The sequence below is a fragment of the Onychostoma macrolepis genome, chromosome 03 (assembly GCF_012432095.1).
Source record: "Onychostoma macrolepis isolate SWU-2019 chromosome 03, ASM1243209v1, whole genome shotgun sequence".
NCBI lineage: Eukaryota > Metazoa > Chordata > Actinopteri > Cypriniformes > Cyprinidae > Onychostoma > Onychostoma macrolepis.
This window is the reverse complement of record NC_081157.1, coordinates 13296770-13322384: the sequence shown is the minus strand read 5'-3', so window position 1 is coordinate 13322384 and position 25615 is coordinate 13296770. Positions and strand designations below refer to the sequence as shown.

Genomic DNA, 25615 nt, shown 5'->3' with positions numbered 1-25615 from the left:
ATTGGTTCTTCTGAACTCACATGTCAGAGAACGTGATGCCATTTTCACAAGTGCTAAACTAACCTGTACGTCTGAATCGATCGCTAATTTGCTACTATGCTATATGGCTATTATGTTTAAGTATATATATTATGTATAAGTAACAGAGTAAGTTCATATTTCATTACTAATTGGGTATTGTTATTTCTGTTTGTTTAGAACCACTCATACTAAGCTAAACTCCTAACTGGGCTGTACTACTCTGCCATACTCACTGCTATCTGTACTACGATCATTCACTCAACCAAATTCAAAGACTGTAACCCTCTATAAGCTTCAAACCATTAAAGTGTACTTTGTCTCTGACCGGACGACTTATGTCTGCTAAATTTCCACCAGCACCCACACTAGTCTACCTCACAAGCATATCAGAATGATTTCTGAAGAATCACGTGACACTAAAGACTGGAGTAATGATGCGGAGTAATTTTGACTGGTAGTGTACTAATTACAGTTATTATTCCCTGATAATCTTTCACTCCAGTGAATTTAACTTGATAACTAGATCAGTCCAGTTCACTATTGATTTTTTTTTTTTTTTTGTGAACTGGATCAACGAATGCATTGACAAGAGGTAGGGTTGTGCACCAACTCCCAGGGGGGCACCATCCCAGTTTCTCAAACAAAAAAACACTTTCGTTCCATAGGCTATGTATTACAATTAACATATACATATACATAAATAAAAATCGAAACATTAACATCAAGAAAAAAAGAATATATATATATATATATATATATATATATATATATATATATATATATATATATACACAGGGCTTGACATTAAGCATTCTCATGTGGTTGTCCTTCGGACAAGTAAATTTGTCATTTACTTGTCCGAGTATAAAAGTTACTTGCCGGAGAGAAAAAATTAAGTTAAATTGAGTTATAATATAATTAAGTTGGCTTGAGAAAGCCAACTTACTGATATTGTACTTAAACTTATTATTAGTGGTGCTTGCCAAAGGCAAGGCATCACTATTGTTATCTTGCATACTTATTAGTGGTGCTTGCCAAAGGCAAGGCATCACTATTGTTCTCTTGCATACTTATTAAGTTGGCTTGAAAAAGCCAACTTACTGATCTACTATATAAACTTATTATTATTCTTCTGAGCTAAAATTATTCTTCTGAGCTAAAATTTAAATTGTATCTCCTCCTAGAGCTTTCAAGCTAGAACCACCAAACTCGGCCCAGACCTTCAGACTGGTCTGACTCGGGTAGCTATATCTCTTCAGACTGATCCGACTTACGGTTTTCCTAAAAATGAAGATTAAAACTGTGAAAAATCCCATAGACTTACATTGACGGAATGTTCAGATGAGCCAAGACCTTGCAAGCTCCAACTGACAAACATTCAAATGTAAACACACTGAAGCCCATTAGATTCAATCAAGCTTCCCTTCTATGTACTATTTCTAACCCATTCAAACTCGTATAAGCTTCCACTCAGTCTAATACTATTTCTAATCTATCATGCTAGCAACATGCTAGTAACATGCTAATCATGCTTGAAACAGGCTAACATCATGCTAGTAACTTGCTAATCATGCTTGAAACATGCTAACAATGCTAGTAACTTGATAATCATGCTAGCAACATGCTAGTAACATGTTAATCATGCTAGCAACACGCTAGTAACTTGATAATCATGCTAACAACACGCTAGTAACTTGCTAATCATACTAGAATCATGCTACCAACATGCTATCAACTTGTTAATCATGCTAACAACAAGCTAGTAACACCCCGAGAACCATAGCAACCACCTAGCAAACCACCCGAGTGCCATAGCAACCGTATAGCAACAACCCCGGGTACCTTAGCAACACCTTAGCAACAACCCCGGGTACCCTAGCAACTGCCTAGCAACCACCCCGGGTACCCTAGCAACCACATAGCAACACCCTAGCAACCACCCCGGTACCTTAGCAACCGCATAGCAACACCTTAACAACCACCCCGAGTACCCTAGCAACCGCCTAGCAACACCCTAGCAACCACCCCGGGTACCTTAGCAACCGCATAGCAACACCTTTACAACTACCACAGGTATCCCAGCGATCTGTTCTTCTGATAGACTGTATTGCCTTTAAAACATTCAAGCTTTAACCTTTAAAACTATTTTACATATTTCAAACTACTTCAAACTTAAAACCTTCAAACTTCAAGCTTTTAAAACTTTTACAAATTTCTGGCTAGGCTTTTTCAAGCCAACTTAAAGTTTGTATCCAAACTTTACTATCTAGTTATTATTATTCTGCTTCTTCTTATTCTTCTTCTGGACAAAACTTCGGTTCGCTACTCCTCCTGCACCGTTTGTCACAGACCCATGAAAGAGGCGTCAAATCGACCGGCTCATTGAGGAGATGTGGGCTATATCTTTTCTAAGCGATCGGACCTACGATGTTCACACAGCGGACGAAAAAGTGGGCAAAAAAATCCCATTGACTTACATTGGCGGAATGTTCGTGAATTTGAATCTCAACTGTCACTTTCTCACACACACACACACACACGCAGGCCCTTAGAGCCCCTTCTCTCTCTCTCTCTCTGTAACTCACACACACTCATTTGACTCATCTTTTAAGAAACCAATAAGTAATGACCTATGACCTTCATAGCCACACCCTAGCAACCACTTACAGCACCCTAGCAACCACCCCATAGACCTCCATTGAAAACAGATCAAAAGGGATATCTTTGGATAAAAGTGTCATATAAACATGCAGGTTTTGCTCTTTTGACTCGTGATCAAATGCTACACATACTAGCAGTGAATAGCTACATGCTAATAGTGATTAGCTAAGTGTTAAATCAGGCTAAGAACATACGAATAACTGTATAAAACTATATAGTAATGATGTGTGACAACTACCAACCGCTTAGCAACACGATAGTAACCTCCCAGTTATAGAGGTGTGCTATATCTTTATAAGTAATTGAGTGTATGATGTTCGTCTGGTGGATGAAAAAAATTGGGCGAAAAAGTCCCATAGACTTAACATTGGCAGAAAATTAGTGAGATTATATCTTTGGATCAGGAGGTCACAGAGACTTGGGGGAGGGCTCTTTTGACTCGGCCTATCAAGCAGCCAATAAGTACTGACATGACAACTTCATAGCTATGCCCTAGCAACCACTTACAGCACCCTAGCAACCGTAAAATGACATTAATAAACAATTTTCAGTACCAAAACCTTGTAGAAACATGGGGTTGGGCTCTGTTGATTCAGACTGTCAAATAGTCTTTAAATATCATCCCATAAATTGTATATCCACACCATAGCAACCATTTAGAGTACCTTAGCAACCGAACAAACACATGAATAAGCAATTTTTCAGCACCAGAAAGTGGTATAGATATCATCGTGGCCTCTTTTGTTTCGGCTGAAAAACCAAACTGTAAGAATTAACCAATAAATAATGACCTATGACCTTCATAGCCACACCCTAGCAACCACTTACAGCACCCTAGCAACCACCCCATAGACCTCCATTGAAAACAGATCAAAAGGATATCTTTGGATAAAAGTGTCATATAAACATGCAGGTTTTGCTCTTTTGACTCGTGATCGCAAACAGGACTTCCCTCATGCATGCTACACATGCTAGCAGTGAATAGCTACATGCTAATAGTGATTAGCTAAGTGTTAAATCAGACTAATAACATATGAATAACTCTATAAATCTACATAGTAATGATGTGTGACAACTACCAACCGCTTAGCAATACGCTTAGTAACCTCCCAGTTATAGAGGTGTGCTATATCTTTTATAAGTAATTGAGTGTACGATGTTCGTCTGATGGATGAAAAATTTGGGCTTAAAAGTCCCATAGACTTAACATTGGCACAAAATTAGTGAGATTATATCTTTGGATCAGGAGGTCACAGAGACTTGGGGGAGGGCTCTTTTGACTCGGCCTATCAAGCAGCCAATAAGTACTGACATGACAACTTCATACCTATGCCCTAGCAACCACTTACAGCACCCTAGCAACCGTAAAATGACATTAATAAACAATTTTCAGTACCAAAACCTTGTAGAAACATGGGGTTGGGCTCTGTTGATTCAGACTGTCAAATAGTCTTTAAATATCATCCCATAAATTGTATATCCACACCATAGCAACCATTTAGAGTACCTTAGCAACCGAACAAACACATGAATAAGCAATTTTTCAGCACCAGAAAGTGGTATAGATATCATCGTGGCCTCTTTTGTTTCGCTGAAAACCAAACTGTAAGAATTAACCAATAAATAATGACCTATGACCTTCATAGCCACACCCTAGCAACCACTTACAGCACCCTAGCAACCACCCCATAGACCTCCATTGAAAACAGATCAAAAGGATATCTTTGGATAAAAGTGTCATATAAACATGCAGGTTTTGCTCTTTTGACTCGTGATCGCAAACAGGACTTCCCTCATGCATGCTACACATGCTAGCAGTGAATAGCTACATGCTAATAGTGATTAGCTAAGTGTTAAATCAGACTAATAACATATGAATAACTCTATAAATCTACATAGTAATGATGTGTGACAACTACCAACCGCTTAGCAATACGCTTAGTAACCTCCCAGTTATAGAGGTGTGCTATATCTTTTATAAGTAATTGAGTGTACGATGTTCGTCTGATGGATGAAAAATTTGGGCGAAAAAGTCCCATAGACTTAACATTGGCACAAAATTAGTGAGATTATATCTTTGGATCAGGAGGTCACAGAGACTTGGGGGAGGGCTCTTTTGACTCGGCCTATCAAGCAGCCAATAAGTACTGACATGACAACTTCATACCTATGCCCTAGCAACCACTTACAGCACCCTAGCAACCGTAAAGGACATTAACAAACAATTTTCCAGCACCAAAACATTGTAGAAACATGGCGTTGGGCTCAGTGGATTCAGACTGTCAAATAGTCTTTAAATATCATGCCATAAATTGTATAGTCACACCATAGCAACCATTTAGAGTACCTTAGCAACTGAACAAACTCATGAATAAGCAATTTCTCAGCACCAGAAAGTGGTATAGATATCGTCGTGGCCTCTTTTGTTCGAGCTGAAAAACCAGTCTGTAAGTATCACCATGGTGACTGTGCAGATACACCCTAGCAACCACATAGAGAACCCTAGCAACCGTATAGCAACATAAAGAAGCCATATCTCAGCTCCACAACATCATACAGACATGGGAGTTGGCTCTCTACAATCTCGCAGAACACTGTAGTATCTGCCCTCCGCCGAATTTTGCCACTGCAAGCACCACTCACATTTTCTTCAGGAAATGTACATTCTAGTTATTCTTCTTTTTCTGAGACTAAAATTTCTGACTGCTACTCCTAGAGCTTTAACTCTACAAACTCCAAACTCAGCCCAGATCTTCAGACTGGTCTGACTCGAGTTGCTATATCTTTTCTAACTGATCCGACTTACGGTTTTCATAAAAATGAAGATTAAAAATCATAAAAAAATCCCATAGACTTACATTGAATAGTCTTGGCTCATCTGAACATTCCATCAAACTCCAACTGTCAAAATTTAAATCTAAACACACTGAAGCCCATTAGACTCAATCAGACGTCCCTTCTATGTACTGTTTCTAACCCAATCAAACTCATCTATCTATCTATCTATCAGACTTCCCTTCTATGTACTATTTCTAACCCAATCAAACTCATCTATCTATCTATCTATCTATCTAAAGGACATTCACTCTCCATTCATTCTTTATCTAACACACACACACGCACGCACGCACACACACACACAAACAAACATACCTTCCCTATTTAACACACACACAAACACACGCACACAAGAAATAGACAGAAAATGTGAAGCTTTAATATATACACTGCATTTATTCGCATTTGTTATAAAATTATCAAGAAAGACAAAATCAAGTAATCATGCTTAAAATATAATTTTATTCCGTTAATGCCCATTTGGATCGCACTTAGTCTGGAACCTCACCCGTAAGCATATCAAACTGGAATAAAAAGCTCCAGAATGACTTACTCTTGGGATCACTGGAACACACAAGCCTTTCCACCACGGCAAGGTGGCGATCCTTGGAAAGGACATTCACTCTCCATTCATTCTTTATCTAACACGCACACACACACACACACAAACATACATTCCCTATTTAACACACACACAAACACACGCACACAAGAAATAGACAGAAAATGTGAAGCTTTAATATATACACTGCATTTATTCGCATTAGCATTATTTCTTAACCCTCATAAGACCTGTTTTTCCTGTTTACACCTGTGTCCTTTGGGGTCATTTAATCATACAAATAATATATATATATATATATATATATATATATATATATATATATATATATATATATATATATATATATATATATATTTACTTCTCATCTATACATTAATGCTTTTGGGAGATATGAAGTACTTTTGTACCTGTTTACCACAAAAATCCTCAACTACACCATTAGCTTGCATGTGAAATATTACATTTTTATGAATAAATCTCTTAAATGATGATCTAAATTTAATTTAAATTGTTTCTGGATATTGAGCTGGGTGTTAGGTGTACAATACTGCCATCTGGTGGTTAGAGAAAAACTTGTAGAAATATATATAGTAAATCACAGTTTTTGAAAGAATAGTGTAATGACCATATATATCCAGCAGAGGCCCATAGAGAGCCATTCATTTTTCTGATATATTCTGACAACTTTTCTGATATATATTTTGTAATTGAATTGAATTGAATATTTTGTAATAATATTGAAACATTATAAAATACATTAAAAGCAGATTTTTTTTGTTGTTGTTTGATGTATTTATTTTGTTTGATGAAGTGCTCGCTTTTGCAATAATGCCACATAAATTTGCAGAAATAGTTGTCACTAAACCTTGATTGCAGGTACATATTTATTTCAATCTAAAAAGTAAAATAAAATAAAAAATGTTTTTACATAAATGTAAATAAAACCAAAAAAAAAAAAAAACTGAAGTAAACTAAAAAACAACAACTGCAATAAGCAGATATGAATGGTGAGTATGTGTGTAAGAGAGTGTGTGTGTGTGTACGTACGTGAGTGAGTATGATCGTTCCACATTGCATTTGTGCTCTAGTATCAGGCTTTAATTTTTTTGTGTGGACATTTTCAGATTTATGCAGAATTTATAGATTTTATTTGCCAATTTGTATAAAAAAAATACTCTTTGTTGCAGTCACACGTGTGCGCGCGTCTTTTCTACATTGCATTTGTGATCTAGTACCAGGCCTTCATTTCTGTGTGAAAATTTTCAGACCTATGCTGGTTTTATTATTATTTTTTGACAAATTAAAAAAAAAATATATATAGATTTTTTCGTATTTCCCATTCATTTCCAGTTCAATTTCAAACCATATTAGCAAAAAAAAACAATAATTACTTACCTTCAGAACAACCGAATCAAGCCCTTTTTTTATGTGAATACAGATAGAAAATATTGAAAAGTCACAAAATCATAAAAAACATTTTTTAACTACAGAAAAGTTGATTGGAGTCATATTGACCCCAAAGTACTTAAGAGGGTTATTAAAATCACGACATTATTTTAAGTGCTAAATGAGATCTATGCAGCTTTTGTGATGTATCTACTCTAAAACGCAATACACAGGATCATGATAGCTGTAGTATGTCTGTAGAACTCCTGCTCTGACGTTTGAGTGTGCACCGCTTATGAACACAGGATCCAGAAGAGTGTTGTTTTCTGTTGTCCCAGTGCTGATTAGCTGTGTGTATCCTTTATCTTCAAACAAATTGAGAATAGGTTTGTTGCAGTGAGACAGCTGATCTTCATTAAAGTCTCCACACACTATAACAGGCCTGAAATCCATGATCTCCAGAGATGTCAAGAGGGCATTCAGGTTTGCCAAAAAGTCTGCTAAATTATAACTGGGTGGTCTGTAGATCACTGCAAGAAGTGCTTGTTTGGGGGCTTTTATCTTCAAAACCAAATATTCCAGGTCAGTAACATTCTGGATGTACATCAGAGGAGAAACTTGAAAGCTGTTCTTCACATAAATGGCCACTCCACCACCACTCTTATTTGCCAAATGGACGTAGTTTGTGTAGGATGCATGTCTGTTGCGTTTGTACATGGTGTACCCATCCAGTTGGAGGTATGCAGGAACAGCTGAGCCTGACAGGTGTGTTTCGGTGAGACACAAAACATCAGCCAGTAAAAGTTCATGGTGGCATTTCAAATCATCCATATGACACTCCAGTCCCTCTGTGTTATGATGAATGATTTTAAGAGCTGAACTCATTTTTGAATCCTGTACAATATGAAGGATGGGTTGAATGTTGTGAAAATCTGCTTTTGGCATGTTTTCCAAGGAGGCCCTTATTTCTGGATCACAGAAGATTTTCTTTTCATCAAAGTCAGTAATATGCAGTCCGCTGAGTGTTGTTGTTCTGCTGAGTGCAACATATGCCATGCCTGATTCAAATATGCGCTTCAGAGATACGACAGCACAATCAGTTGTCATTCCTTGGACTTTATGGATTGTGCATGCAAAAGCAAGTTTCATGGGGAATTGCCTTCGAACTGTTCCTTTTTTTTTCAGTGGTTCCTCTGACCTCTCAATATAGACAATATTGTCATCTCCATCAGGTGCTTTGTTGCGATGTTTCTGTCCAGCAGTCACATTATCTAGATGAAGACCAATTAATTGAACAACAGAAACACCACCTCGAGTTTGAGCTGTTAATTTTGCCACATTGCCAAAAGTCCCATTAACCAGTCCATCTTCTACATCAATATTTCTGGTAAGCATCACTCGTGCACCAATAGCAATCTGTAGTGTGTCAATTAGATCACGTTTGTCTCCTTTTAATGGTACAGCTTGCCTTTTCATTTCACCTGTTCGTGGATCTTTTTTGTAGTCATGCGCATCAATATTAATAATATCTGAAAAGTGTGAGGATATGACTTCAGTGTTATGACTGTCTACCTCTTTATTGGTTGCATAGATGTGTAATGCATCAATAGGACACTCTTCAGGTGAGGATCTTATGACTGCTTCTAACATGCACTTATCTGCATCAGTCAGTTTTGCGTGCTTCTGTTTCACCCTCAGACGGTTGAGAAGCTCAGCATATGCAAGATCATCTCTCTGCCTCATTATCTGTGTCAGTGTTATCATTTGAAAGTTATCTTTCCAGAAGTCTAGCATATGGTCCTCGTACACACAGAGTGGTTTTGCTCTTCCAAGAGGAGGCAGCTGGAAGAAATCGCCAACAGCGAGTATGGACAATCCACCAAAAGGTTTCTGGTTTCCTTTTATCTGTTGCAGTCTCCAGTTCACATATGCAAACAACTGTATGTATAAAACAAATATTTCAATATAAACTCTATATTTTATTTCCAGATATTTTAATCAAATCCGTTTGAAGGACCAAATTAGCCACCAAATTAGGACCAAATGATCAGTATTATAAGATTTGGCATCTTTCAAATCATCTTTAGATGTATTAAGTGAGGTATGAAGAACAGCTCCCTGTACAATGTCCTTACTAGTTGGTTGTCATAATATTTCACTATGGAAGTGTGAACTTGGCTCTCAGAAGCAGTTACAGTCACACATACCGGGGTGGGGGATGGTTGTCTTCTGACTGGGGAGGGTGGACTCCTGCCAAGTTTAAGACCACACACACACACACACACACACACAGGAGAGATTTAAAAAAAAAAAAAAAGAAAAAAAAAAGAAGATAATTGGCCAGATTAGGTCTTGTCATCATGTGCCTCGGCGATATCTTCTGATTGGACTCCTGCCAACTTTAAGACCAGTGACACCATCTCACTAGACCACTCTGCAACAACTACAAGTCAGCTTATTTTCTGAGGTGAGTCACCTTTTACTTTTCTACAAACGATGTAAAAAAGTTATAACTTCAAATCTAAAAAATAAATACTTCCAATAAAATGAAAGTGATAGGGCCTCTATGACAGTGACGAGACAAGATGATAACAGATGTCGTGACAGTTATTTTTTTTTAAACCGTTAATGAGAATTTGGTCTGAGAGGAGGATTTCTGACAGGAAAGTGTATTTTCTGAAGTAATTTATTTTTATTTTTTTAAATATGAAGTCAAATTACAAAATAGATTTTAAAGAAGTTAAGGGGAAATGTCGGAATAAAAAGGAATCTAGCGTTATCTGAGACCGCAGTCTTTCCACTTTCTGTCAGAAAAATTTATATTCTGAGGTAAATCTTCACTTCACAAGAAATATTTTCAATGACTTTCAACAAATAACTCAATTACATGAATGAAAACATTAATTCTTATGAAGTATGAAGTTAAAAAAAGGGAGAAATCTTGTCAGAGTATAAACTTTAAAAAAAAAGAGGGAAAAAAAGGGAATCCCTGACAGAGGACTCATTTTTTGAGGTAAATGTTTCCTTCACAAAAAAATGTGTTCATGTAACTGACTTATTAATTGAAAATTGTTGATAAAATGTCTTGAAGTAAAGATTACCTCAGAAAATCAACTTTTCTGGAATAGGGCCTTCTTTAGGGTTAGGTTAGGGTCATTTTCTGGGGAAAAAGCTTTACTTCACAAAACATTTGTTCACACATTTGGCTTATTAATTGAAAGTTATTGATAAAATGTCTTAGAGAGTAAAGATTTAACTTACCTGAAAAAAAAAACTTTTCTGTCAGGGAGTGGTGAAAAGGGCTGTCTCTATTGTTAGGGTTATGTTCTTTTTCATTTCAAAGAATCCTGAAAAAAAAGTAGGTCAGGATTCTTTGAAATGAGAAAGAACATAACCCTAACCCTAGAGACAGCCCTTTTCACCACTCCCTGACAGAAAAGTTTTTTTGCCTTGCTGAGTGTAAGAAACTTCTTTAAATAAATAAATAAATAAATAAATAAAAACCTTAGTGATAAACATATTTTGACAGGTACTGTGTAAATATACATACTTAACTGTAAGTATTAAATATTTTGTGCATTTTTCTCTTACCCTTAGGATGGCAACACCAAGTCCATACACACGGCCAGCACCCATCCGTTGCAAGTGTGTGGCAAATAGGACCACTAAGAAAGCTGTCTCTTACAATCATGACGGGGAAAAAATAAAAATAGAATCATTTAATGTCAAAACAGTTAGTGCCCTATCCGATGGCACAAACATATACACATCAACAAGTCTTGGAAGATTTTCAGAATTTGAGGAAGGGGTGACGCATTTTCTAAAAAATGTCACCGTTAATACCAAGTATGGCCGCCAAAATTTATACTTTGGTCGGACATCAAGCAAATTCAGGGCAGCACCCCTTGCCTTGTCGGATGCAGCCGAAAAGGCTGCAAAAGACATCCTCTGTCCACCATCCCATCCCATCACTGGAGAAGAGGCAGACATCTTTTCTAGGGGGGATTACTTGAGCATCCAAGGCCAAGTTGAGAAAGTGAGTTATTTTAATGTTGTCAATGAATTATCTGGAAATAAATCTGCATTACTCTGTTTCTTAAAGAAGATGAAAATGAAGAATCACTTTTAATTACTCACCCACATGAAGTTGCAAACCCATATGACTGACTTTTTTCTGCAGAAACACAAAAGATAGCAATACATTGTCACTAAGTTTAAAACACTGTATCAGCAAAAAATGCATGTGGCTCACTGATAATTTTTCAAGTTCTTCAGTCAGTTTTGGTGGACAATAGCCTAATATTAAGCAGGTTTATTTAGTCTGCTCTGCTGTGTGCCATCAAGCCTTTCCCAGTCCAACAGTTCCATTACAGTTATTTTCATTTATGCAAAGGGTTCAACAATAATTATCAAGTTTTTGTGAAGAGCTTAAATGCTGGGGAATCTGAAGCCCCCAGAACGAGTAATAGAAATTTAAATTAGTAAAAAGAAACAGCTCAAACATAAAGTAACTGCACATTCTCAATGAGAGTGATTTGACCTGAATAACTTAACTGTTGGCCTACTATTCTCCAGATACAACCGGTGAGAATGACAATGGTCCAGGAGGGCCGTGTCCCCATCTTGGACCTGCGCCTTCGATGTGGCCAGAAGGTCCTGGAGGTTTCACTTTGGCGTGATGAGGCCTTGACTGAGCTCTACGTTGGAGATGAGGTGGAGCTCACACACCTTAAGGCACTCCTTAAGGAAAATGGAAAAGGGAAACATAACTCCTCAACATATACATCCATACAGGTACACAAATAATGTTGTTTCTCTAGAACTAGGGATGCACAATATTGGACTTTAGGGCCGTCACTAATGATTATTTTTTTACTCAAGTAATTGAATGATTATTTTAATGATTAATCAAGTAGTCTTTTTTTTTTTTAACAAACCTAAAAAAATAATAAAAAAAAAACAGACAGCAGGAGGATTAAGCTCTTATTTTGAAATTGCGATTAGCATCTAGATTGTTTAGAAACATACTGACACATTCTCATGTTGACAAGTTAATAAATTATTTACATTACAAATCTTTATTACGTTACCATATGCAGTTTTGAATGTTTCATTTCAATTTTATGAAAGCTTCAAGTGCAGTTGTCATGCAATGCGTGCAAACAGATGATGGCACAACCATTCTCTTGTTTGTTTATGAACGGTGGATCACTGCCGTGTGTGTGTGTCCTGTCGCAAAATGTGACAAAAACTCACGCAATGTTAGTAGTGTCATTGAGGTGTGTACAGGTCTACAATGCGCCTCAATAATTTGACTAAAATAGGAACACTTCATGTCTTAATTCAATATGTTTACTTCAAGTATGAGTTTAGCCGGATTAAGGTACTCAAATTACTGTTTACATGGTAATTTCTTAATCAGACTATTCTTTTAATCAGGTTAATATCGAAATAGTGTTGTCCACGTAAGCGCACTGATAATCAGTTAAGTTAAAAGCACCAAATAGAATTTTTGACTAGCATAGTATTACACTTGTAGTATTAATGCCTTTTTGCTATAGTGTTGCTATAATGCGTTTCAAATTTCATATATTTGATTTTTGATCGTACCCTACTAGTTAAATATCAATACTGAAATATCAATAAGCTCGTACGATCATTGTGCTTTTAAAGGAATGTACACTTACAGGAGTTTAAATTGTATTTTGTTAAAATCCAGATTGCTGAGAGAAAGCTAGTCACTGCTGTGGTGGAGATTGTGGGCGTCTCCAATGTGGAAGACAGACTCACTCTGCTGAGCAGCGACTTCGAGGAGTTTTCAGTCCCGCCCGACCTCTACCATGGCAGTTTGGAGGACCTCATCGAAAGCCTGCCTGTAAAATTAGACATTACGCACATTCATCAGCGTGTTGTAGATATTTCTGTTGTTAATCCTTAAATCAGTTAATTTATTACTAGGTTTAGTTTACATTTAGTGAATATAGCTTACTAGTTCGGTTAGTTTTAGTTGCAGTAGTAGTTTAATAATTCACATTTTTAATAATAGTTTACATTTGGTAGTAGTAGTTAGTAGCATATAGCAATTCATTTAGTAGTAGATCAGTTTGTTAACATTTATTATCTGTTCATTTAAATGTTTTGGTTGATTAATTTGTAAATAAAATGTTTTTATTTATTCATGTTTTAAATTTATAAATATATTTTGTATTCAAAAAGATGTTGGTCTGATATTTTCACACACGTATACATTTAAGTTACTTCAACAGTTAGTATGTATAACTGTCTAACTGTGGAGCACATGCTAGCATGAGCTATTAATTAACATTCTCAACCTTTCACAAAAAAAAGGAGACAGAAGTTCTGGTTTACATTTTGTACATTTTTCATAATTAAAGGTATCATCATAGCTATTCTGTGCATTTTCCCTTTGTATTTTACTCTCAGGATGGCAACAGAGCATTGTGTAAACGTACCATGCTGTAATGTCATTATCTGTGACTACTTTTCCAGATCTTCTCTAAGAAGTGAGGATGACAGGCAACCAGGTTTACCAACCAATATATCGTCTGCGATAATATCATAATTGTTGTTTTAACGACGTGCAATTTGACATTATCGAGTATTTTGCAAAAACCAAACAAAACACCTACAGAGTGCACGCTAACCCTAACAGCCTACATGATGAAATGGGTTAAACAGTGCACGTGCACATTTAGAGTATTCTTTCACTGCATGATTCAGTCTATTAAAATGCATTAAGAATGATCACAAAATTCAACATGTGGGGCAGAAAACGTATATATATTTGTTAAAATCACACGAAGAGTGCCGTTTTTTCTTAAAAAAAAAACAACAACACATGATTACAAATCTAATATTGATTTTATACAACAGTTCAATAAACAATAAGTTAATATTAAGAGACTTACGTTTTAGACACCATATTGCCGGTTTTTGCTCCATTTCGCAGACAAAAAACAACAACTACAGCACTGTTTAGCGTCTCTGAGCAGCATGACGGTCTTTCGTTCCTGAATGAATCAATTGATCGTTTAAATGATTCGGTTCAATCGCAATGACTCACTTATTAACAGTGACTTTCTGCCACCTACTGGCGGTTTAAATTTCACATTTAAAGTCTATTTTAATTTTTTTTAATAATTTCAAACATCAGTATTCAATGTTTTATGTTTAAAATGTCCCTCTGATCTGCATTAAAGAGCGTGTAAATACATCTAAATGCCACTTCAGATGCAACTGTTGAAAATATTAATTTTGATTATACTGGTCTCATTTGTTTGGTAACAGCCTAAATGTCTTATTATTCTAATTGACTGATTAAATGTAACAATTTGACTCAAAAGATAAAAAAGGCTTTATTAAAAGGTAAAATTTAATTCAATTTAAACTTATATGAAGAGATTAATCAATCACTGATGTGAACTGAATAATGAATAAACAATATGAAGAATATCAAAAACTGCAGCTGTCCACAGTAGTCGGATATCATACACTCTGCAAAATATCGTCTAATTATCGTTATCGGATTTTTTTTTAATAGCTAAGATTTACTACCATTACTACTTTTTAAATATGCATTTTCATCATTTTCAAACTTAAAATCAGCAGGTTTTTATTTTGGCGGGTTGGCGGCAACAATATATGCACATTGGGATGCAGGGATAGTTTTGCACTGTGCTTTGAAAACGGCAGCGGATAGCCTAGATTATTGCTTTTATTTATTTTTTTAATATAAATCTTATATAGTACAGTTTGACAATCTAAAATGGTAATTGTGCATTAACAGCTGTCAACCATGTCAGCGAGCACATGCGCGGCCTGAACTTAAACATCGCGCATGTGGACCTGCGTACCACTCTTATCCATAACATGCTCTGGTTTTAAATTGCAATAAAATCGATTACATATTCATGTAATATTTACACTGGTGCATGCTATGATTACCACAGAGTCGTGGGCTGCACGTGCCACGTGTGCTTGCTAGCGGTAGCACTTTTAATCGAAAAAAGGACACGAAAGACCTCATTTTTCCATTGTAACGTAATGCCAATGAAATAACTTAGTTAATAAAACAAACTGATTTTGAAACATACTTAATTACTAACCTTTTTCAAAATACAGCGAGGAGCCTGCATTGCGTTGCATCTGCAGTTTTTTATTTCTTCTTTTTTTCTGCGTTTAATTGCGGTTGGCAAACTACCTTATGGTGCATCTCCGCCACCTACTGGAATGGAGTTTGGAGCACTGACGATTAGGGAAAACTACTTAGATCCTGTTCACTATCTGTGAGTCTTTTACATATTTAAATAGTATGTTTTTGCTGCTGGTGCAATGCAAAATATTCCGTCATCACAACAGCTGCTGACCAAAATTCATTCTCATTGCTCTGTTCTTCAGTGTTCTCATTTAGGCTGCTGCTCTCAATATCCATTTCCTCATCAGGAGCACTGATGTCATTTGCGGACTGTTCATGCTCATTGAACATCTCTTCTTCTGAGAGTGCTGCATTAATGATGATATCTTTATATTCTGAATGGATTTCTTTTAGTTTTCTTAAAGCAGACAAGACCTTATGCATGTTCAAAGTCTGGAACTGATAGTGACCTTGGTAGCACAGACGTCTTTTCAGTTTCACTGTAAGCAGCTGTGATTCACTTCTGGGCCTTGGTAACCAACCTACCTACCTTAGCAACCGCATAGCAACCACCCCGGGTACCTTAGCAACACCTTAGCAACTACACTCAGTACCTTAGCAACCGCATAGCAACACCTTAGCAACCATTCTGAGGTCCTTAGAATCTATCTATCTATCTATCTATCTATCTATCTAAAGGCTATCTGTCTTTATGTCTATCTATCTATCTATAATCTGACTCTATCTATCTATCTATCTATCTATCTATCAATCTATCAAACTTTAAGCTTTTAAAACTACTTTAAACTTCAAACTATTTCAGACTGAAACCCATCAAACTTAAAACTTTTAACATTTTTCAAACTTAAACTTTTTAAACTTCTTAAACTTTTTAAACTTTTCAAACTTTCTGGTCCAGCTTTCTTAAGCCAACTTAAAGTTTGTCTCGACGAACTTTTTTATCTAGTTATTTATTGTAGTTATACAAAACACATTTAGTTTATTTAGATTTTCCTTTTTAAATGAAATAATGAACAAAATAATAAAGTGTGATAATACTATTATATTTTAAAATAAAAAGTTAGAATTAAATACAAATACAATTCTTTATAGTAAACTTAAAAATAAAATGCTAATATTTATATTATATACATAATTTTCATTATTTTCAAACTTAAATTTAAAACATTTTAATTAGTTAAATTTAATCAGTCAATTAGTATAATAAGACATTTGGGCTGTTCCCAAACAAATGAAATCAGTATCAACAAAATTCATCTTTGCAATGCAGAGGAAACAGAAGCTGCATCTGAAGTGGAATAGATATATTTACCCACTGTTTAATGCAGCTCTTAGGGACATGGAATAATTTAATCTGCAATTACAAATGAATAAATAATGTTTTGATACATATAACGTTGAATACAGATATTTGAAATTAAATTTAAAAAAAATGTGAATATTGTAAATGTGAAATTAAAACCACCAGTAGGTGGCATCAAGTCACTGTTAATAAGTGAGTCATTGCGACTGAACCGAATCATTTAAACGGTTGATTCATTCAGGCACAAAACACCGTCATGTTGCTCGTTGAAAACGAAGTACGTGCACTTGCTAAAATGCTTGGAGAACCAGCCAGAGAGGTGGTCGAGGAGTTTCGCGACTCGAAATTACAAGACAGAGCACCAAGCAGAAAGCTGGAAAAGATTTGTACAGTGAGTAGAACATACCTTCCTACTTCAGCTGAGTGTGAGAGGGGATTTTCTGCCGTTAATGATACTGACAGCAAGACCTGCAATAGGTTGCGTGAAAACAGCCTCTCATCGCTCCTTTTTCTGGACATTAATGGACCCCCCTTGGAGAGTTTCAACCCAAAGCCTTTTATCACATCTTGGATTAAGGCAGGTCATCGCCCATCCATTTCTTGGATTTCTGGACGAACAGCAAAGGAAGCTGACTCCAGGCCTCTGTGGTCGAGTCTGTGTTAAGGTAAGGCATGTTATTCGCAATTATGTGTTGTGGCTGGGTTGTTAGGTCTGCGTGGCTCTTGATGTCTTAGGCCTAATTGAACGGAGGAATTATGGTATTCTTCTGTAGCTCATGTGTTCATGTGAACTCAAAGACAGCCCGATGCTTTGTTTATAGACTATTTGTGGGTGGGTGGCTGTTTGTTGTTTCACCTATCAATTCGTGTCGATAAAGTATAATAGGGTAAATCCTGTATAGTGATTTAGTGATTATACTGCCTGCCACCTACTGGCGGTTTAAGTGCCATATTTATTTATCCATTACAGGTCTTAACCAGCCTAAGTACCTGCACAAAAACTCACTTAGCTCAAAATATTGCTTAATTATTGTTATAAAAAAAACTCCAGAATACATTAAGATGTAATTTTTTGTCAATATCATCAATAATTTTGTCAGTACCCCTACAAAAGAGTGATTCGTTTAGAAGCTTGAAAAGAAATTAAGTTATACACAGGTTTAGAATAACAAGAGAATGAGTAAATTATCGTAAACTATCCCTTACGTAAAAGAATCAACCCCTCAATATAACATTTTTTCTCTTTCTCTATATGGGTAGGTCAATGGAGTCAAAGCCCACCGGATTCAGGGACCAGATGTGAATCTCCAATCCATTCTCATCTGCAGGAGTTCTGGCGGTCATGTTTTACAGGGAAACAATAAGACATTTGTAAGCCTCGTACTGCTGTGTCGCTTTGAAAGGCTGGACAAACAGTTCTTCAATGACTCAGCTGAATCAAAGGCCCTCTGTGGTTTACAGGAATCCACCCCTGAAATGTTTAACACTAGAACAGAGGAACTTGTTCTCCATCTCTTTGCTAGGTTTTGTCCTTTATCTTTACTATGAATACTTTGGCATAATAGATCAAAGCAGCTCTTGACACATCAGACACTTGACCTGACCACATGTCAATGAAACTTAGAAGTGCATCGCATACAAAGAGAATAAGATATGGCTTGAGGGGTGGTGTTACAGTCATTATATTTCAGATTTTTTACATTTATTTTTATTTACTGATGAAATGTGAGCTAATAAATTAGTTCCTATAGAGGTAAACTTCAAATCCAAGATTGTAAGAGCAAAAATAGAAGACTACAAAACTTTCTGTTCATCAACGAATTCTGAAATAATTATGGTTTCCATAAAAATTTGAAATAGCACAACTGTTTTCATCATTGATTAGAAGATTAGATCAAAGATTAGAAATGTTTCTTGAGCAGCAAATCAGCATCTTAGAATGATTTCTGAAGGATCATGTCACCCTGAAGATAAATTACATCTTAACATACTGTATATTCACAAAGAAAACAGCTATTTTAAATTTTTATAATATTTCACAATAATACTGCTTTTACTGTGTTTTGCTCAAAGAAATGAAGCCTTGGTGAGCAGAAGAGACTTCTTTCAAAAACTATGTGTGTGTGTATATATAGGCCTATTCATATATATATATATAGATATATAGAGAGGTATTAGATATTACTGTTCAAATAGCATGACCCCTCTATGCAATTCTATACTTTGTGTAATTTGCAATATAATTCATCATATATTTTTAAAAATCTTTTTGGATGTCTTTTTTTAGTTACAGAACCACGACAGGTAGTAAAGCGGTACAAATCCGTCCTGGATATTTTCAGCAGAGGAAGCAACATGACAGATGCATTCCGAATGTATGGCGTGGACCAGAACACTATTGTGCAGAGTGCAGCAATCGCTGAACTGGTGATTGCAGCACCAGAGAAATATGCAGAAATTCTTAAAAAACAGAAAGGAGAGAAATTGTCAAACAAACCAGATATGTCATGACGCAATTTTGGCTGATGAGAACATTGCAAACAAAATACAAACTATGAAATCTGATGGGAAGTTGCTTCCGATTGAGAAATAGTTAATTAGTTATAGTTCATAGTTCAATAGTTCATGTTAAAAAAAAAATTCCAAACCTTTACTAAGAAAAATATTCAGATACGGTTTACTTCCATTAATGTATTTTTCCTTGTTTAGCACTTAATTTGAAGTGTTGCACATGGTTTGTTTCTGCGTGGAAAAAAATTGTGTTCTTAAAAATGTGTTAGTGTGTTTTGTGCTGGCAAAGATTGCCGGTGTTGACCAGTTATGTGACGTAATAAAGGTGATTAAGTAAATGTAAGTGATGTGTGAATGTGTTTAGTGTAGTAAAGAGTCTATAAATGTTAGTAACACATCAGTTAATGTTGAAGTGGAGTACACTTTACAATAAGGTTCACAAATTCCATTAGTAAGTGCTTTGTTAATGGTAAATCATGTTAATAAACAGTCTATAAATGTTAGTAACACATCAGTTAATGCTGAAGCAGTGTACACTTTACAATAAGGTTCACAAACTCCATTAGTAAGTGCTTTGTTCAATGTAAGTAATGATAGTAAAGAGCATGAACATGAATAACATCAGTTGATGGTTTCCTCTTTAGAATTATTTACCAGTAGCCCAAATTGATGCCTTATTATTAAATAAAGTTGATATGGTACACACAAGCTTTTGTACCTTCGAGATGGTGAGTTAGAATTGTTCATCCTTATTGTGTATCAGCTGCTACACACACTAATGTAAATATGTATAGCAAGTCTACATTACCAAAAATCAAATAAAGCTGTTTATTTTTTTAATTTATTTGTTTGTTTATTTAACATGGAGAATACACTAGGCATTGTTACACACAGAAAACCAATGCCGTGTACATAGGGCATATAGCATAAAGCTAGTTTGCAGCCCTCGTCCCTGGTTAGGCTTTTACATAAAATCAAAACAACCAAATAAAAAACAAGCACAATCATCACAAGAAACAAAACGAGTAAAAATAAGCATATATACAGATAACTGTGTGTGTATATATGTTGTACATATTGTCATAACTGAGCCCATAAGCAACTTTATACAAAGTCTTAAACATAAAATGTAAATCAACCTGCATACAGAAAGAAAATGTAAACTAAACCAGCCTGAGGTACCATTATTACCGTTATATACCATTTACCATTACTGTTCGTGATTAGTTCATGTTAACTAATGTTAACTAATTAAGCTGTTAACATGAATAGATGCATTAATATACGTGCAATTTAACGTGAACAAAGATTAACTAATGTTGAACAGAGGCGTTATTCATGGTTAGTTCGTGAGTAACTAATGCATTAACTAGCGTTAACTAATTAAGCTGTTAACATGAATAGATGCATTAATATATGTGTAAGTTAACGTCAACTAAGATTAACTAATGCTGAACAAAGTTTTTCATGGTTCATGTTAACTAATGCATTAACTAATGTTAATTAAAACAACCTTATTGTAAAGTGTTACCAATATTTCATTAGTGTATAGGTGTGAACTGGACACAATATGCTTCCTTTTCAGCGTATTTTACTATCATTATTCCATTTAGAGTGAATAATTATATTATGAAAGATATTAAAGGTGAAAGGTGGTTTCTGACTCAGTGACAGAAATGAGCTGTGTGTCGTCTGAAGGTTTCAGATCCTGTCTCTTCTGCTGGAGCTGCTCCCATCAGTTTTGTTGGTTTTGTGGTTTGGCCGTGACCCAAATGCAGTGCTTTAAACTCCAACCAACTCGAAAAAAGCAGCTGCAGCCGCTGTTGGTTAATTAAGTTTTGACGGATGAACTCGCACCTAGATTGGTTTCATTTAATAACGTTGTGTTAACTTTCATCACTTTGATATTTACTTTAGTCACATGAGACCGGAAAGACTCTTCATTCATGCACACAGTATCTGAGCTTCTCAGGACAATACAAGAATCACATTTGTTCTTAAATGCAGTTGTGCAGTTCTGATACTTTGAACAGATACTTATTGACGGTGTGCAGCACGGACAACACAAGCAAATGTTGCTCATTATATATAATGTCTCATAGCCAGTGGTGTGAATAGCTTAACAATGCGCTTTCTGGAGGGCAAGGCAGCACAAACTCAACACGCACCGAATGCCCTCCATCCAGCCGCCATCCGGCCTCTGTCGTTTTGGATATTGACTCATCTGTGCGCACTGTCATTCTTGCTTTTTTTAACATCTATTTGCTCTTGAAAACCAAAACACCATTAACAAAATTGAGGACGGTGCTTATTTCTCCTGCGCTTAAGAGGTTTCACTTAAACTTACATCCGTTCATGGCTGCCCATCTATTTCCGTAGCCACAGACATTTTAAAGGCCACCTTGATATTTAATGGCGCCGGTCACGGAAGACTAAATATACGCATTTAGAATGATGGTCAAGGCATCAAGAGCTGCCACACACAGACGTGTCAAGGAATTTGGCTACAGTTGTCGTATTCCTCTTGTTAAGCCACTCCTGAACCACAGACTACATCAGAGGCGTCTTACCTGGGCTAAGGAGAAGAAGAACTGGACTGTTGCCCAGTGGTCCAAAGTCCTCCTTTCAGATGAGAGCAAGTTTTGTATTTCATTTGGAAACCAAGGTCCTAGAGTCTGGAGGAAGGGTGGAGAAGCTCATAGCCCAAGTTGCTTTAAGTCCAGTGTTAAGTTTCCACAGTCTGTGATGATTTGGGGTGCAATGTCATCTGCTGGTGTTGGTCCATTGTGTTTTTTGAAAACCAAAGTCACTGCACCCGTTTACCAAGAAATTTTGGAGCACTTCATGCTTCCTTCTGCTGACCAGCTTTTTAAAGATGCTGATTTCATTTTCCAGCAGGATTTGACAGCTGCCCATACTGCCAAAAGCACCAAAAGTTGGTTAAATGACCATGGTGTTGGTGTGCTTGACTGGCCAGCAAACTTACCAGACCTGAACCCCATAGAGAATCTATGGGGTATTGTCAAGAGGAAAATCAGAAACAAGAGACCAAAAAATGCAGATGAGCTGAAGGCCACTGTCAAAGAAACCTGGGCTTCCATACCACCTCAGCAGTGCCACAAACTGATCACCTCCATGCCACGCCGAATTGAGGCAGTAATTAATGCAAAAGGAGCCCCTACCAAGTATTGAGTACATATACAGTAAATGAACATACTTTCCAGAAGGCCAACAATTCACTAAAAGTGTTTTTTTTTTTTTTTTGGTCTTATGAAGTATTCTAATTTGTTGAGATAGTGAATTGGTGGGTTTTTGTTAAATGTGAGCCAAAATCATCACAATTAAAACAGGGTTGCTGCAGGACTTTTAAGCTGAAATTTAAGACTTTTTAAGACCTGCGCAAATAAAATTAATACCATATGAGCAGGGTAGGGCAATGTCTATGGTAAACTGTAAAATGAATGTAAAAAGCATGATTTACAGTTCAGATAGAAGTTTTCACGAAACAAAAAGTTTTATAAAATTATACACTTCACATTTCAGCCTTTAAACCATTTTTTAAGAAAATGGATGAGTCAAAAGTATTAATTATATTAATTTAAACAATTATCAATAAATTATTATATGTCACCCTGGACCACAAAACCAGTCTTAAGTCGCTGGGGTATATTTGTAGCAATAGCCATGGGTCAAAATGATTGATTTTTCTTTTATGCCAAAAATCATTAGGACATTAAGTAAAGATCATGTTCCATGAAGATATTTTGTAAATTTCCTACTGTAAATATATCAAAAGTAAATTTTTGATTAGTAATATGCATTGCTAAGAACTTCATTTGGACAACTTTAAAGGCAATTTTTCTCAATATTTAGATTTTTTTGCACCCTCAGATTCCAGATTTTCAAATAGTTGAATCTCGGCCAAATGTTGTCCGATCCTAACAAACCATACATCAGTGGAAAGCTTATTTATTCACTTATTTATTGACACTTAAGACTGGTTTTGTGGTCCAGGGTCACATATTAATTAAATAACATACAAACACATTTTAGTGTTTAGATTTTTATAATGAATTACCTCCTTATCGATCCACCAGTTCACATTTACAGCTCTGTGAGTTTGCAGGGTAAAAACATGGGTCGATTTTTGCATTGGTCTGAACAAAAACAACCCAATGTTCCTGCAATACTGGAGGCTGCAGTTCTAGGACTGCATAGGACCCTATTTTTTGGGACAGCACCATCTATTCCAACAGAGGAGACCTGATTCAAACATCAAACAAACAGATGCAAACAAACAGCACATCAGACGTGAAGCGCTGCAGCTAATTAACTGAAGTCTCGCACAGACACAAGTCTTCTTTCCAAGAAAACTGAATTTTAAACCAGAATATACTGAATATTAAAATAAATTAGGTTAAATATTTCAAGAGGGTTACCAACGGGTATGTTTAGAGTTAGGAGTTGGTTAGGACAATAATTAAGTGTATACAATTAAATAACTACATAATTCCTTAAAAATAATAACATACAGAATTGAATACCAAGTGCTATAAAATAGTACGAGCCACTAATATTCAGTCATTTAGCAGATGCTTTTATCCAAAGTGACTTATAAATGAGGACAATGGAAGCAATCAAAATCAACAAAAGAGCAATGATATGCAAGTGCTATAACAAGTCTCATTTAGCCTAACGCAGTACATGTAGCAAGAGATTTTTTTTTTATTATATAATAAATAAAAAGAAAGCATAGAATAGAAAAAGAATAGTGCAAGCTAGTGTTAGAGGCCTTTTTTGCTTTTGTTAATTGTATAATAAATAAAAAGAAAACAGAATACAAAAAGATTAGAAAAACTAGTGTTAGGTTTTTTTTTTTTTTTTTTTAAAGAATAGAATTAGAATAGAGAGAGGTGTGACGTTCTTCATTCTCTCTTACATTCTTTTTGGCTTTTTAAAAATTAATCTTGCTGCCACGTTCTGGATTAATTGTAAAGGTTTGATAGAACTGGCCGGAAGACCTGACACAATACATACATACAAAAAATAAATAAAATAATTAAAAAACAAACAAAAAAACTATAGGGTCCTAGAAATTCAGTTCTGAAACTACAGCCTCCGGCTACTCACAACAACAGCCCTATTGAACATGCAGATTCATTCTCTGCCAGCAGGAGGTGCTTTCGAACGCTTTCCCCGGTAACGGGAGAACACAAAGCAGCACAGCACCGGACTTTGAAACGTGCAGCGCTCATATTTTATTCATAGCCTTTTGAAGTTTAATCGTCACATTAAGCTGTATCGCGATTCTGGTCTGTACCCAAATTTAAGACCTCTTGAAATCATAATTAAGACAATTTAAGACTTTTTATGACCTTAATTTGATAAAGTAAATTTAAGACCTTTTAAGACTTTTTAAGGACCCGCAGGAACCCTGTAAAAGAACCAAAGACTTAAACTACTTCAGTCTGTGTGCATTGAATTTATTTAATACACGAGTTTCACAATTTGAGTTGAATTACTGAAATAAATTAACTTTTCCATGACATTTTAATTTATTGAGATGCACCTGTATTGGAGTGTAAAAGCAACCTGTGACATGCTGAGAATATTGCATTATTCAGCTATGATGCACTCGCTGGCTTCAAGGTAAAGCAAAACCCCTGTGGTGCGTATCCATGAAGATGTCCATGCAGGTTCTGCTGAATTTTTGATGATACATTGCATTGTAGTAAACATTTAAAAGATGTTCATGCGGATATTTTGCACACAGAAGGTTCATGGAACTGGCAAACTGATCGTTTGGTCTCACTCCATAATGGCAGACTAATTGTAAAATGCAAATGTTATTTTTATTCTTAAAACCAATATCAGTGTAACGTATTTTGTCAATTCTATAATAATAATATCAAGTTTATTAAAAAACGGTGAGTAAAAATGTAATTAAAAAAAAGAGTGAGAGAGGATTTACGAACAATCTGCAGCAACAGCGTGATGGTGTGTGCACACCAAAAGTAAATTTAATTGTTTGCGCAAGTAGATTACACACAGCAAATTCATGCCAGGGGACACGAATGATATGAATTGGGCAACGCAATTGCCGCGAACAAACGCAATATTCACCTCAAACATTTTCCGCACAAGTTGAAAAATG

At 35.8% G+C, this 25615-nt stretch overlaps 2 protein-coding genes across 2 annotated transcripts; one reads left to right on the top strand and one right to left on the bottom strand.

Moving 5' to 3' along the window:
• Positions 1-6494: 6494 nt before the first annotated feature.
• LOC131537198 (uncharacterized) lies at positions 6495-9716 on the bottom strand. The gene is made up of 2 exons (XM_058770496.1): positions 9679-9716; positions 6495-9409 (listed from the first exon to the last, which is right to left on the bottom strand). The coding sequence occupies exon 2, from the start codon at positions 9263-9265 to the stop codon at positions 7682-7684; it is 1584 nt and encodes a 527-aa protein (XP_058626479.1). The 5' UTR covers positions 9266-9409; positions 9679-9716; the 3' UTR covers positions 6495-7681.
• On the top strand, positions 9391-13478 carry LOC131537221 (uncharacterized). Its single transcript, XM_058770530.1, has 4 exons — positions 9391-9938; positions 11069-11507; positions 12047-12265; positions 13191-13478. The coding sequence occupies exons 2-4, from the start codon at positions 11070-11072 to the stop codon at positions 13407-13409; spliced, it is 876 nt and encodes a 291-aa protein (XP_058626513.1). The 5' UTR covers positions 9391-9938; position 11069; the 3' UTR covers positions 13410-13478.
• Positions 13479-25615: the final 12137 nt, after the last annotated feature.